Source organism: Antennarius striatus, chromosome 22 (genome assembly GCF_040054535.1).
Source record: "Antennarius striatus isolate MH-2024 chromosome 22, ASM4005453v1, whole genome shotgun sequence".
NCBI lineage: Eukaryota > Metazoa > Chordata > Actinopteri > Lophiiformes > Antennariidae > Antennarius > Antennarius striatus.
The window spans coordinates 10,056,368-10,072,700 of record NC_090797.1 but is presented as its reverse complement, the minus strand read 5'-3'; the positions used below and the strand labels follow the sequence as shown (position 1 = coordinate 10,072,700).

The 16,333-nt window shown below is 38.5% G+C and overlaps 1 protein-coding gene across 1 annotated transcript in view; it reads left to right on the top strand.

The window, feature by feature from the left end:
* LOC137589134 (copine-8) overlaps positions 1-16,333 on the top strand; it is a 72,757-nt gene that overhangs the window by 34,320 nt on the left and 22,104 nt on the right. Inside the window, exons 7-11 of the mRNA XM_068306645.1 lie at positions 8,353-8,416; positions 8,682-8,785; positions 9,432-9,536; positions 13,480-13,521; positions 14,802-14,877. Of these exons, the coding sequence (XP_068162746.1) occupies positions 8,353-8,416; positions 8,682-8,785; positions 9,432-9,536; positions 13,480-13,521; positions 14,802-14,877 (391 nt within the window). The remainder of the gene's footprint in view (positions 1-8,352; positions 8,417-8,681; positions 8,786-9,431; positions 9,537-13,479; positions 13,522-14,801; positions 14,878-16,333) is intronic.

Sequence of the window (16,333 nt, the reverse complement as noted above, 5' to 3'; positions counted from 1 at the left end):
TGCTGTGTGCTTCAGAAAATTTTTCAAGTTCTTCAAGAAGGCATAACACACACATGCACACACGTACGGTATACACACATTTGCACACAAAGGCTGATAGCTTTGAATACTAGCTTGATTGTAAGGATTTGCAAAAAGAGAACAAATAATTTCTCTTCTGCTGTTTCATGGATTTGTTGTCAGTGTTCCTTTTGTGACAGAGAGTTATGAATATGTGCCTCTTAGAGGGGTAAAAGTGTGTAATTGTGACTGTCAGTACCAGGGCATGACCAAGAATAGCTTGATTCTCATGCTTTTATAATTATAAATGATAACTCATCCAGGTATTCTTCCTCCATGTGTGATATAATGAAAATGATGTGTGTTTGTCTGCTGTATTTTTGCATATATGTGTGTTCCAGAAGTGGCCCAGACTTAATTACCCCTCTCCTAGCAGACGCTGATTGCAGATCCATGTGTCTTGATTAAAGGATTCACAGTCTTTCCTCTCTCTCACACACACACGCACGCACGCACGCACGCACGCACGCACGCACGCACGCACACACACACACACACACACACACACACACTATTACAGACACAGACATAAGATATTCTTGATGCACTTTTCAACTTCTGAGTGCTTTTGTATGTCATGAATAAACGAAAAAGAGAAGAGCAATTTTCCTGAGAGTGGAAATGAACTTGTGTTTATAAAATTTTTAGGTATTTCAAACACTGTCTCTTTATGCCAAACACTCATCAAGTTCCCTCACTTCACTGTCATTTCGAAGCATACAAATATAACAGTTTACAACTCTGTTTTCAGTCATCTTTTGCATCTTGAATGTTGTTTTCTCAATTTATTATTAAAACTACCGACTTAAAATATATTTCCGGGCTGCACAGTGGGTAACCCGACATCAAGAAGCTCCAATGTTCATTTCCACCTGGGTTTTTCTGTGTGAAGTTAGTATTTTTTCCACATTCTTTGTGGGTTCTTCCGCTGCCTCCCAACATCAATAACATAAAATCTAGATGAGTTGCTTGCTATATTGTAATTGTCGGTAGGTGTGAGTGTGATTGGAATGGTTTTCTTTCACGTGGCCCTACAATGAGCTGCCATCTCATCCAGGGTGTACCCCACTTCTCGACTGTAGCCAGCTAGGATAGGCTCTGGCAGGATCCATGACTTGTAATTGCAGGTAAGCAGCTGAAGACCGAATGACTACGATCGTCCCCTCTTCCAGAAGATGAATGAGTATTTTTCTTTTCCAAGGTAGACATCTGATTTTCTTATGATTTATGAGTTACTCTGCAAAGTTTGGAAAGAAACCTTGTATGGTACATTTTCTTTTCTTTTAATCTTAACATGTCTGTATGTGTGCATGCATGCAAAGGCAAAGCAAAGCTGTGAGATACATTATTCATCCGGTAACTACGCTTTCTGTTGGAAACCACCCACGTATGGTTTTAGGGCTGATCTCTCAGCCAGAATAATGACCGCAACTTTCTAAAAAATAGAAGTGAGAGAAAGCGTTTGAGGAAATAATGAGCGGAAGAATTCCAGTCGATATCCTACTGTGGAGGTCCCAGCTCGGCAGAGTTGTCATGCCAACAGGGATTCTGGGTGCTTATCTCTGGTGTTTGTGCGTGTGTGTGTGTGTGTGTGTGTGCATGCTTGCGTGCGTGCATGTGTGTGTGTGTGTATTGCTGCTTCCCCTTTCATATTGTTCAGGTGAGTTGGTTTGATTGAAACTGATTGAATGACAAACAAAAACACAAACAGGGTTTTTACAGTGTTTTCCTTTCTCATGGTCCAAAAGTTGTACTGAAGTTCCTCTACAGAAACAGTTCTGGGGATACAGATCACTGAGATGCATTTGTTTTTTTTAATCCTTTTCACATAAAAAGACTTTTTAAAGTTATAACTAACATATGTCACAAATTTCAGTTTTAGCACTTCTTCTTCTTCTTCTTCTTCTTCTTCTTCTTCTACTACTGTAATTTAGGTATTTTTCTATATTTCATTAAAATTTTGTTTTGTTTTTATGGGTGTACCAAGACTGTAAACAGCATCAAATACTGAGGAAAACATGACGTACAAGCTGTTGTCATGGTGAGACCATGAACAAACCTTGATACATCTTGACAAAGGGCGACAGTAGCTCAGTCCACAGAGGGCATTTAGCATGGTGACTGGAGAGTGACTGGTTGAAGCCCAGCATGGACCAGAGAAAGGAGAGTGGGCTGGTAGCTGGAAAATAGCACCATCATTTGGCTTTCCATCAGTCCATCATTCTCTGTCCAGTGTGTGTGTGTGTGTGTGTGTGTGTGTGTGTGTGTGTGTGTGTGTGTGTGTGTGTGTTTGTGTGTCCAGGCTTTTGTGTGAAACTAATTATATTCATTGTATGTGTGCTGCAGAAATAATCCTATTGTGGAATGAATAAATTAAGATTTTTGTTGTTCTTCTGCTTCAGGTTTTTCTAACATGAGATTAAAGGCTTTTTAACAACTATATAATTGAACTATTTAATGTGACCAATGTTTACATTAAATTCTCATCCCGGCGGCTGTGAAGTGATGCCAATGTCAAATTAAAAATGCTTCACGTAAAGTGAATAGTTTTATTAAATGAATGACAGTTTTGTAAGCATATAAATAAGAATTGTAATACTCTACTATGAAATACAGTAATAGTACTAGTATTCCTCAGCCTACAAATGCAATTGGTTCTGAGAGGCTGTCCATAAGCTGAATTGTTTATAAGTTGTTATTAATTAAATTTCAATCTATAATCGTCATGTAGCGAAGCCACGCATCTTGAAGCGCAAACAAGCGAGAGATTACCGTACTGTTTTAATTCCATTAAGTTTCTCAGTTAAGTCAAACAATAATTAAGATTAAACATTCAGCATTCAGCGGTCAAAATGTTTAAATGTGTAATGTTTAAATGTAGTTATTGTAGAGTCGTAGACCAGGGTGTAAAAAGGAGTAAAAGCAGAGAGAATGTGTAATGGAGGTCCTCACTGGAAGGTGAGTGTTAGAAATTTTAGAGAGCTCTTAAAAGACATTGAGAAATTGTGGATATTATCAGAATTTGGCAAAGAACCAAGGACAAAAACTTTACTTGTGAACTGAAGAGGCTTTTGTGGTGTTCAAAACCTCTTCTTTACCACCGTGTGGACACTTGAATATAACTATGTTTTCTGAACCTTTTCACCTGCATTACAGCATAGGAAAGACGCAGAGCTGTGTAAATACTTAATGCCAAACATCACCCACAGAGAAGGAGAGTGAGTCTATTACTAAAAGTCATTTACTGCATAGTCCACATTGACACCTCAGCTGGAATCTCTACTGAGACTTTGAGGACATTACTGATATTTCAAGTCAGATAAAATACCTGGAGATACTACGATAATTTGAATGACATATTTACTCTGTGCTGGGTCCTTGTGGTGCAAAAATAGACAGTATGGTCTTGATATATGGATTTATGTTACCCCTCTCTGACCACCATTCATGGTCATTTTATGGCTTTCTGCAAAGACCACTCTATAATCGCTCCAGAAAGCAGGGATACGGGAAATTTGGCTGTCAAGGTGTGATACAATTTATTGGGACTGTTTCAGAAATCCCACACATGAAATCAAATGACAGTTTCCTGCACCTTTGCTCACAGCAGCATGTTGTCACAGTGTGTTTCTGTAAAACTCAGACTGCATTTTTGATTGTAGACAGGTGATAAAGTCTGACTTATTTTCTATTGCTTTTACTGTCTTTTTATCCTCATTTTTCATTATTCAGTCAGCCTACTTCAGAATACATTTTCCTTATTAGCTTAACTAATGCATAGGAATCATCTGGCCCAGCGTCCGTGTTCTGCATAGAAGTAAAAGGAAATAAGGTGAATAAAAAATAACTGGGAAAAAAATGGTCTCCTTATTCTGAAGGTGCTATATTGCTGTTCATCTCATCATCTGATTCCAGATAGAATGGTTTGCTTTTAAAAAGAAAAGAAAGAAAGGTCCTTAAATCCAAATCATGAATTCCAGGATCATTTTCATTTTGATAAGTCTAAGATTTCTTTGGGCAATTGTTAAAAAAAAAAAAAAGGCCTAAATTATATTCCTGCAGAGGTCCTCGATCCCAATTCTATGCTCTCTAAATGACTGCCTGAATCGATTTCTGCCAGGTGGGTCTGTCAGAGTGGAGCTCATCAGACCACAGGCGCCTTTGTCAGATTGCAAGTCCTCTCAAACGTTGTGTCAAATTATGTTACCCTGCTCTTCTTCCACACATGGATAGTTTCCATTTGCCACTTACTTCTTACTTCCTTTTTACCACCAAGGATTGAAATCTCACTTCAGGTAGTCCTCAACTTACGAACATTCAGAGATATAACGAATGCGATTATTCTACTGCAGTTTGCCTTTCTGCCACAACCCCTGCTGAGCCCGCTGCGTTCATGCATCTCCAACACTCCTCTCCCCTCTTGTTGTTGGTTGTTTTCTCTGTGAGCATATCAGAACGTCAATCTTCAGACCATGTATACTATTTAGCATGGCTGATAAAGAAAAGGCGAGTGCAGATGGTTCTAGTAGTAAGCATCTCTCTGATGACAAATTTGCCTCTGACCAACAATAACTCCCCCCTCCTTCTCCTCTTCCTTCGCTCTTAAGTTAAGCTAAATACTACAGAACCATAGAATGGATTGTCAACATCAACGGCTGACCCTAACTCTTGTTAATGGATGTGCTTAAAAAAAATTAATCAAGGGTTTCTTTAAGTGTTTTTTTCTTCTTCTTCTTCTTCTTCTACTCAAGGTTTTAATTATGAAGAGCAAAATCTGACTGCAAATTAATCTGAATTGAAAGCAATTTCATGAATCACGAGTGACACTTCACAGTAGATACTGGAACTGTACATAATATGATTATATGTTTTAATTCTTATTTATTGTACAGTAATATCATATTATTTGCTTTGGATGGTTTTGTAGTGAGTTAAAGAGTCCAATATTTGTGGTAGACAGTCATTAAGTTGAGTGAAATGATGTTAATGGGATTGTTATTTTTCTGTGTGTTTTTTTCCAAGCCGACATATAATCGTGATCGACCTAAGTTGGAACGACCTGTACCTGTATTTTGTTGCATTATGTGTTCTTTCATGTCATTTAATTGTTTCTGGTAAGCCTTGGGGAATAGTACTTTCGTATTTTAAGTAATTATTGCCTTCAAATCATCTCAAATGGCGATTAGGGGGATAACAGTTTGATAAATAGTGACTCGCCAAAAATTGAACTTACAACCTCTGGGGACCAATTGTGTTCATTTGTTGAGGACTGCCTGTAGTTACATCACTGTCTGTGTAAGCACAGGATGTGTTGAAACAAATAATACACTGTTTTTACCCACAGTATACAAACTGCAAAGTGGAAAAAGAAATTAAGCCGTCTTTTTAACATTTTTACAGTGGATACAAAAGGTCTCACACCCCTGTTAAAATGCCAGGTTTTTGTGATGCAAAAAAAGAAGAAGGTTTTTTTGTTATTTTCTTTTTTATTTCCGAACTTTTCCCACCTTTTAATATGTTTTTGAGGGTGAAGAAGTAAAAAATAAAAAACTAAAATAATGTGCTTGCATAAGCGTGCACACCCTTAAATTACTAAATAATAGAAGCTTTTTTTTTTTTCATTTTATTACAGACTTTTTGGGAAGCAATCAACGTGGCATGTCTTGACTTGGCAATGTTCACATAATCTTCTATGTAAAAATACGCCAAATCTGTTATATTGTGAGTGGGCCTCCTGTGTACACCTCTTTCCAGGTTAACCCACAAATTTTCAATCAGATTCAGGTCTGGACTCTAGCTGGACGATTCCATAATGTTGTTTTCCTGCTGAAGCGATTTTTTTAAATTCATTTTTTTTGTTGATTTGAAAGTACACTTTTTTCATCTATAACTTTCTAGCCAAAGTCTGAAGATTTTGTCCATGTTTATAATTTCCTCTACCATGACTAAGAACCCAGTTCAAATGGAATAAAAACAGCCTCAAAGCTTGATGCTGTTGTAACCATGCTTCACTGTGGGTATGGTATTCTTTTGGCGCTGTTTTTGCGCCACACATGCCTTTTGGAATTATGGCCTAATAATTCAATGTTTGTTTCATCAGACCATAACATATTTTCTCACTTGTTTTTTTTTAGATGTGTCTTGGTCTCCTTTTATTACATCACTATAATGTGACATGTAGTGTAAAATAAAGTGTAAACTGTTATCACTGTATGTTGTGATACAGACCAATAGAAATAAATTGAAGCTTTCACAGAATCATTGACTTAAATGCATGTTTACATTGAGTGAAAGAGATCACATGTAGTGACTATTATAGAATTGCAAATGATAATGAAGGTTACCAACAGTATCCTTCGGCTGTATGTTGGTGTAGATTCTCATTTACACCAAATGAGATTTGACCTTTCTACTCCTCAGATCTACAGAGCATTTTAGCATCTTTTACATCATTGCTTTGATTCTACAACAAGAAATATTCAGTTTCATTCTGAAAGATTTAATGAAACGTATTTCTGGCCACATTAGCTGCTGTTTCTAGGGGAAAAGGACTGATAATTCACTGCATCCTCAGCTTATTAGCAGAAGTTACTTATGAAACAGTAAAATATATAGCAGCTAAAGACACATATGCTCCCATAAAAGAAGACTCAATATTAGAATATATTTGGAATACAACAGCTCCAAATGAGTGTGGTAACATAAATGCTGCACTGTGCCTGAACAGTGTGTAAAAAAGCTGCAATTTTCACCCATATCAGCCATGTTTTTATTGAATAATCAGTCTTGTGTTTGCATCCAAAACATTTATGTGGGCTTAAGTAAAGATTTGGCTGTGTACCAATTTTGAAAAGATTTTCAGATAAGAAAAGTATGAGACGCCTTTTAAGAGTGTGATTTTACCTGAACAACATAAACATGTGAAATAGACTTCATTAAAAGGAGAGTAATAATGGAGACTAACTCCCAGTGTTTCTGTTGATGTGTGATGGCATTGAGTTCTCTTTCAGGAGTCTGAGGGTGATTGAGAAAAAGTGCTGACACCACACACATCCCCACCCTCACCAGTTCCCACGACCCAGTTAGTGAAGCACACGTACATAAACAAATCACTATTAAAAGGCACATCATACGTATTTCCTGACCAACAGGAGAACGTTTTTCTCCTAAACACACCCACACCTGCAAACACAAACATCTACACCTCATGCTCCACAGTTTGTTGTTTCAAAGTGGTTTGTCGTAAAACTTTCCATGATGGTTTTTCCTGATCAGAGTCCAATTGTAGTGTGTGCATAAATATTTCCACTAGGTCTTGCAACATGTTGTTCACAGTTAAGGATGACTTCTCAACACTGATCTGTTGAATTTCATAAAATGTTAGTCAGAGTCCTCAGTACCTTCCATACCTCCAGTATACTGGACAGGGAAACATCCACAACTTGCATCAGTTGCAACTTTTGTTCATTACTTGATTCATTGAAATCTCCATTTGTGAATACCTGAATAAAATAGATGTTGCAATTAACGAATGACCAATAATTAAGATTTGCCAACACAATCCCATTCATTAGATCTGTTTGGTGTGTTAAATTCAACAGAAACAGGCTCAAACACAAAATACACAAACACAAATGAAAAATTAAAGTGTTGATTCCTATTTTTTGTTTCTTTACTGATCTCTTTATACAACATACACAAAGACCAGATCAGAGCATCTGTGAGGCAACAACCAAGGCTATTACACAATATATAGCTACATCCTGAAACTAGTGGTTGTGATTAGTTTCAGATTTCACTCATGCAGGGTTTGCTGTGTGTAGAAGCCGTTTCTTGGACCAAAAGAATTTTAGGCGAGAGTAGAATTCCAAGGGAACTTTGCCCCAAAATGTTGCTTAACATTTCATCTTGTCTTCAGCAGTTTATCCACATTGCTGGCCAGGGGTTATGCTCGAGCTGATCTCAGCTTGCTATGGGCAAGTGCTCAATATTTACTTGTGGTCAGCCTTTGTAGAAAAAGCTGATACTGCCCATTTTCTCAGATTGTACTGCCATGTAATTCTTTTTTTGAAAGTTATCACCTCATCTCTTTATACTATTGGGCAGGGACTTATAAATCATCCCTCTTAGTATTCACAGCTCAGCAATTAGAGATGTCTTGGGATTTTTCCTCCATATCCGTTTCACCTTTGGGCTGGATTAGTAGACCACAACCACAGTTAATAATGTGGTCATGCAAGTATGATTTGCTGGTGGTCTCTTAGCCTTTGCTCTGTTGTGTTGTCTATTCAGAGGCATCCCAGGGAAGAAATGTGGGACCATCATAGTGAAAGCTGAGGAACTGAACAACTGCAGGGTGAGTTCTTTCTGCCTTTATTTCGTTCTCTGTCTATGTTCTATATCTCACATTTGAATATGAATTTAAATCTTGAGTGTTTATGGGTTTTAAAAACAAAAACCTCAAGTATATTTAAAACATACTAAAGATTTTCCTTATTTGTTGACCGTTTCACTTGATAAATATAAAACAGGTTGCAAATATATGCACAGGTTGCATGTTTCTTGTGTCTGTTTGTGTCTTTTTTTTCTGTCTCATTGGAAATTTTCATCTGTCTCATTAGGAATCTGTAATGATGCAGTTCTGTGGGAACAAACTGGACAAAAAGGATTTCTTTGGAAAGTCAGACCCGTTCCTTGTCTTCTACAGGAGCAACGAGGATGGAACGTGAGTTCCACCTGCCCTCCCCTTTCTCTTCACTCACCCTCCATTTTCTTATTCTCTTTCATGTTCACTTTTAGTCCTGTCCTGCATCTAGAGGAAATTGGCTCATTGATTTTACTCAGATTACTCAGATCAAAAGCCACATATTTAGGCATTTGTGCAGTTCATATGGAAGTGTTTTTGGTTATGATCTGAGTAGAAGCAGCAAACATTGAACAAGTGGAGTAAAGTGTGTGTGTGCGTGCGTGTGTGTGTGTGTGTGTGTGTGTGTGTGTGTGTGTGTGTGTGTGTGTGTGTGTGTGTGTGTGTGTGTGTGTGTGTGTGTGTGTGTGCGTGCGTGCGTGCGTGCGTGCGTGCGTGTGTGTGTGAGTGTGTGTGAGTGAGTGAGCGTGAGATCAATTCCATGAACTTTTTTCATATTCTCCTGTGTGAGGCCAGATAAGGCCTTATGCTCTGAGGGTAGAAGATACCAAGGCCGCATGCCAACAAAGACAGTGATGAAATCACCACTTTGTAGCGTGTTTGTGTATGTTAGGATAGTAGTCTAACTTCCTCATGCAGTTGAAATACTACGTGCACCTTAAATCTATGAATTGTTTTTTGTTTGTTTGTATTTGTTTCTCCACATGTTCCCTTTGCCACTCTTCAGGTTTACCATCTGTCACAAGACAGAAGTGGTGAAGAATACATTGAACCCAGTGTGGCAGGCTTTTAAGATCCCTGTGCGGGCTCTTTGCAACGGAGACTATGATCGGTCAGTATAATTCCTTATGCAGATTTATGTCACACCCCCTCGCTGGTTTTTTACATTTTTACCTCTACCGACTTAATTTTTTTCCTCGAGGGCATGTAGAGGCTAAGCCAAGCTTTAAATCACTGAGGTATTCCACCACGCTTATGTGAATGACGCGCTGATGCACTTCCTTGTAATCAAAAGTGTGACACACCACTTCAAGCTTGATTACTGTGTTTTATTTTAAGTAAGTATCTCAGTTAACTTGAACAACAGTTAACATCAAGTAGCAAAACATTGAGAGCTCTAGGAAGTGTTCATTAAGCTTAACTGTATCGAGAACATGCTGTCCTTCAGTACTCCTAACGTCTATAGTATATATCCTCTGACACAACGAGAGACCGCTGTCTTAGTTTTGGGGGGGTATTTTGGATTTTTTTTTTTCAGGAAGTGTTATAAAATGAAGACCAAATGAATATCTATCTCCAGCTTTATTTATTTGTCTAATGTTACTATAAATTGTATGGGTGGCTGTGTACGGGATTTTATATCACTGAAAGCCCCCTTGTGGAGTACATGGCGATTAAATGTAGAGGACAAGTTTAGATAATAAGTGCTTGTCTCATGTCACATGTTCATCTGTTGTGTCGATGTCAACTCCATTGTGAGAAAAGAAGTGGACTACGAGCTTTTAGTTAAGCGAAGCCTGCTGACAGCAGTATAGATTTGAAGTTTGGCCCAATAAGCTTATTATGGGAGTTGACCCACACAGTTCTTATCAATATGGGAGTATGGGTGAAATCCACATACAATACACATACAAACACACACTCATGCACCGAGCCGGTCCCTCTGCAACCTGGGAGAAGAGATAAGAAGGAGCTCAAACTGGCAAACAATAGAGAACTGTGTCTTATAGGTTCTGCGATTGTCCTGTGTGCAGACACACACACACACACACACGCACACACACTCACATCCACACTTTTAGGTATTTGCAAAAACTGAATGAACATAAGACAGTACAGCACTTGGAGATTAACTAGTGAAATCATTACCAATTTCCTGACACATCATCAGAGCCCAGAGTGCTGGGGAGTTTCCTGCTGAGATGTGTCATAACAATGACTTAATAAGATGGAAGCACATAAACACATATAATACTCTCATTCATGCACCTCTGCTCATAGTGGTTCCTCTTTAGGAAAATCTTTTTGTGCAAACCAGGGGACATATTCATCCTCATTGTGTCCCATTAACATCATCCAGCATCTTTCCCGCTGCTGACATTTATTGATTCAGTGGCTGTCATGTGAGTCTCTAAGAAGCTCTAAGGCCCATTAAGGCCCGCATTTCCAGAATTTCCTTCGGGATTAATAAAGTTCTATCTTATCATGTCATTAATGCTTACTTTTCCATCTCCACTCGTGTTGAAAGAAGAGGAGGGTGGAAAAGTGCAGATTTAGCTGAGGTTTTATGAAATAAACAGCTACAAAATAGTTCAGCGGAAGGCTGAAGAATGAAACTCTTTTCAAACTTTTAATGAAAAAGGGTGTAAATATCCTCCTAGCTGAAAAGGGGGTTGAGGATGTGTTGAACATCAATCTCAGACAGAATTTGTGTTATTAAGATCACTGTGAGTCAAGCCTTGAAGGTGAAAGGATATTAGAATTCTCCGTAGCCAATGAGCTACACTCTTTTCAAGTAGAGAAAGTCCCATCTGGTCAGCTACAAGTCTGGTGAAAGCTCCACTCAGGTAGATTACATTTTGACCAAAAGTAGTCATCTCAGATTTATGACTGATGTGGAAATACAATGCCTGGCCAAAAAAAAAGTTGACACCAAAAAAAGTCACACATTCCCATATTTTGTTGGACTGCCTTTGAGCTTTGATTAAAGCATGCATTCCCTAACATTGTTTCAATAAGGTACTGCAATATTTATTTCCATCCAGTCATGCATATGCATTTTTTCATCCAGATCTTGCATTGATAATGGTAGAGTCTGAGCACTGGGCAAAAGAATCTCCAGCACCTCCCAAAGATTGTCGATGGATTTAAGATCTGGACTCTGTGGCGGCCAATCCATCTATGAAAACGGTTTCTCATGCTCCCTGAACCAGTCTTTTACAATTTCAGCCCAATGAAACCTGGCATTGTCATCTTGGAATATGACCCGTCAGGTCAGGTCTGGTCTTGTTTCAGCAACAGCATGTGTTCAAAGAATGAGGTCAGCTGACTACTTGAATATACTGAATGGTCAGGTTATTCCATCAGTGGATGTTTTTTTCTTCCCCGATGGTACAGGCATATTCAAATATGACAATACCAGGATTCATTGGGCTGAAATTGTGAAAGACTGGTTCAGGAAGCATGAGGCATCATTTTCACACATGAAGTGGACGCCACAGAGTCCAGACCTTAACCCCTTTGAGAATCTTTGGATGTGGTGGAGATGGCTTGCCCAGCAGTCAGATTCCACCATCATCAATGCAAGATCTTAATGAAAAAATAATGTATTTGGAATCATTGTGATCCTAAAATCCTGGCAAAATTCCAGAAGAAGGTAGACAAGGAACTGTTATTAAAGAAGCCAGTGGAGGACCCTGTTGAAGAAACATTGCACATGTTAAAAGTTAAATCTGTTGAAGGTACCGGAAAACCAATGTTGGTAAGAGCAAATAGACTGGTGCTTTGACAAAGGAAACATTGTGATGGGATGAGACTTTGAGCTATGCAGTAGAAGAAAGGAGATAGATAGAAAACAGCTCCAGCTCAACGTCTCCAAGACGAAGGAGATGGTGCTGGATTTCCGGCGGACACCCCCCTCTCCACAGCCAGTGATCATCGAGGGCAGTGAGGTGGAGGTGGTAGGTAACTATAAGTACCTGGGACTGCAGCTAGACAGCAGACTGGACTGGTCACTCAACTCGGACTGTGTGTGCAAGAAGAGGCAGAGCAGGACGTACTTCCTGAGGAGGCTGGCCTCCTTCAACATCTGTCCTTAGCTCCTTCTCATGTTTTATCAGTCAGTAGTCTCCATTGTGCTGTCATACACCATTTTGTGTTGGGGTGGCGGAAATCAAGACAGTATTGATAAAAGTGCTGTGGTAGACTCTCTGAAAGACTGTGAGAATTATCCTTGTGGTGTCTGTCATGGTGGCGTGGATAGCAATCCCATATTTTGTACAGGCTGTTCTCACTGGGTACACTAGAGGTGTAATGGCATCAAAGGGAAGATTGCTGCTGATCCCAGCGTAAGGTGTAGTAGGTAACAATCTGCCCTTTAAAGACCTTATGAACACTAGGCATTTGGCAGTCACTGCTTGATTTAATCTTCTATTTGGGGAATACCCTGACTCCTGGTGGTTGCTGTGTATCAGCAACTACCACAAGAACAAGATGTGCTTGGGGCAAGTTTAGATAAATTCTTTCAGTCCAGACGAGTAGAAGCCTGTCCCTGTCAAATCGTAGAAGAGTATATGACAGTTGTGTAAAAAGTGCAATGCTGTATGTTAGTGAATGTTTTCCAGTGAAGGTAGTGACTTCAGTAGACTAGAAAGAAATGTTAAGGCCATGGTGCGGCGGATCTGCCACATAAAACCAGACAAAGGTATAAGCACAGCTGTCCTGAGAGATTCTTGGTCTCATTGACCTTGAATCAACTCTTCTGCGTCGCCAACTTCCTTGGTTTGGCCATATTCAGCGAAGCACTTCAATCATAAATCATATAATCAATCATGTGCCGCCTAAAAATCGAAAGCTGTAGACATCCAGGCAGACCTCAGAAGAATTAGCAAGATTTTATTGTTGGCGTACCGTAGTCTATAATGCAATATCCAACCCAGGGTTGTGGCCAGTGGATGTAAAACCGGATAGTGAGTGAACGAGTAATGACTACGAGACAAATGACAGCAATTTCTTAGTTTGTAATCCTCATATTCATCTTTTGCTTCTCTCAACAGAACAATGAAGGTGGAAGTGTATGACTGGGACAGAGATGGCAGGTAATTCCTCTATTTTATCCACCAGATTATCTAATTATGGCGTATATGAACAGTCCTTTAAAAGAGAAAAGTACATCATAATATATTGCATTTTCAGCTATTGGCATTAAGTACGAAATTTGTTTGAATTGATAGAGATGCATGATGTGGTTTGTCATGAGTGCATGTGTGAGAGAGTGTGTGTGTATGTGTGTGAAAGCCTCTTTTGCTTGTGTTAATTACTTGATAATACATAAAAACTAGCGAGGTTCATGTGACAATAGCAAAGAAACACATATTCTTCAAGCGAATCAATCCTGTAGAGTAGCATCAGAGCTTTAAATACTAAAGTATTGACCGTGCAGGCAGTCAACTATACGTAACTGTACATTCATTAGAAATGACTCTGTAACATGAATTCTTTTTACACTGTTTTACCAGTAGTTATATAAGTTTAAAACATATTCCTTATTATAACTTTTCAGACACCTTTCATAAATACTAAGTTTTCACACCAGTGGAGTTTTATTCCGCACAGATTTCCCTTTATCAGATTATCTTTGTCTCACACATGAAGAACCTTCTTTTGAACTTCTTCTAGAATTGGCTTTCTGTCGAAACATCAATTTAATTCAGTGAAAACAATAATCATTATAACAAAACATTTCTGATAACCTGCCTTGTTCGTGGAGTCATTTTTTAGTGATTGTAGAGATATGAATCAGTATGAAATGATTACCGCAATTATGACAAACAAATGTGCAGCATTTCTTTTCCTTATCATTTCTTATCTTGATTACATTGACGTTCAGCATATGTTAACTTGCTGTGGAAACACTTAAATAACACTGGTCTATATTACCAGTAGGTAAGGAACCTGGGTGCTGCACCATCACAGAATGACTGCTTAACGATGAATCTGGATATTGGCTGCCATTAGACAAAAAGGAGAGTCATCTGTCAAGCTGTAGTTGAACAGGGAGTTGCTCACTATTTTTTACTCTTTATCATTTAATCTGTATCAGTCTGAATAGAAGGACACAGTTACATTTAGATTTAATGCTCTTCAATAGGATTGAGAAAAATTTGGTTTAACAGGGTTGATTTTTCTCTTTTTCTGTGTGATCGTTAAAATGTTGGGTGTCTTCTTTTCTCTCTTTTCAATAACTAACGGTGTACTTCATCATTATGATTGTCTTTTAAAGTAACATACGAATGCTTTTGTATGAATTAAATGACAAATTGGACATCAATCATAAAGTTTTTAATGTACTCTCTTTGGCCATGTTCACATTCTGTAGCCATGACTTTATTGGAGAATTCAGCACCAGCTATAGAGAACTCTCCAGAGGACAGAGCCAGTTTAACGTCTATGAGGTGAGTTTGTGTGTAGCTGTGTGTGTGCTTGTGTGTTAAAGTGTTTGTTAAATACTCTCCAGTCTAGACAGTGGGCAGGTCCTCACACAGTTAGTCCACTGCTAACAACAGTAGGACAACACAGGGAGAAACAGAAACCTGTCACGTTAATCACTGGCATGACACTGGGGCAAAGAAGGGTCCACAACAGCAAGCCAGCCAACTGACTGGATGCATACACACAGTCAGTGTGAAGCTACTACAATAAGTTTGGAGCAAGTTCTCCATTTTTCATCATTTTTTGTTAACTGCCACTATTCAAAATCTACACTTATCCATCAGTAGTAAATTGAAATATCAATTAATGATGCAATGTCAAATGAAAATTTTAAAAATAATACTGTATTTCTATAATAATAATCATCATCATAATATAATTGTATTTCTTTATATAAATAAAAATGATATATATTCACTTGAGATCAGCTATCTCAAGTCTATCTCTTTCCACACCCCCAGACTTTTTTTTTAGCCACTACAGACTGACTCACGTCTCATCATTGAAGTTAAAGTCTGAAAAGAAGTTGTGTGAAAAGAAGTTTCACACAACTTCTTTTAGAGCCTCAAAGAAGATAATATGTGTATTTCTACCTTAGTTTGACCATCAGTTAGATAGACAGACAGACAGACAGATAGACAGATAGACAGATAGACAGATAGACAGATAGATAGATAGATAGATAGATAGATAGATAGATAGATAGATAGATAGATAGATAGATAGATAGATAGATAGATAGATAGATAGATAGATAGATAGATGTCATGCAGTTTTGGATGAGAGAATTCCACATGGAGAATAGGCTCATTTTAAACAGCTGTTTTGCCTTGAAAGTATTCAAAAGTGCCCATGCAGAGGTGTACAGAGAGGCACGTGGTCAAGTATATGAGAGACACAAACCGTACAACTGCATGCACACACGCACACAGTCATTTGGACTGTTCCTTGACCCTTGTTCTCCCTCAAGCAGTAAGAGATTAGATGGCTTTGTATTGCTAAAGGGTCTTGGTTTGTGTGTGTAAGTGTGAGTTTGTGTTACACCGACATTAGACATTCACATTACATTCATTGGCCCTCCAGAGGCCACGGTGTCCTTGTGTGTACTTTTTGCAATGTGAACCAAGGAGAAACATAAATCCACACATTTGTGTGTTGTTTCCCTGGGGTTCGTTTGACCTTGCCCCAATTTATTCAGACCATAAAATTCTAGTGCAGTGTTTGGAATTCAAAAGGAGTTTCAGGTCTGTCTTTGGCTGCTCTCAACATCACAGACGCAATTCTATGTTTAACAGCCTCAGGTCGTACCACAGGAGACAAAATTAATTGAGGGTCACAACAGAACAAGGTTTCTTCTCTAGTCTGTACACAAATGACTCAAGTAACAAGTCAAGCTTTTAAATGCATTCATATCTTGAA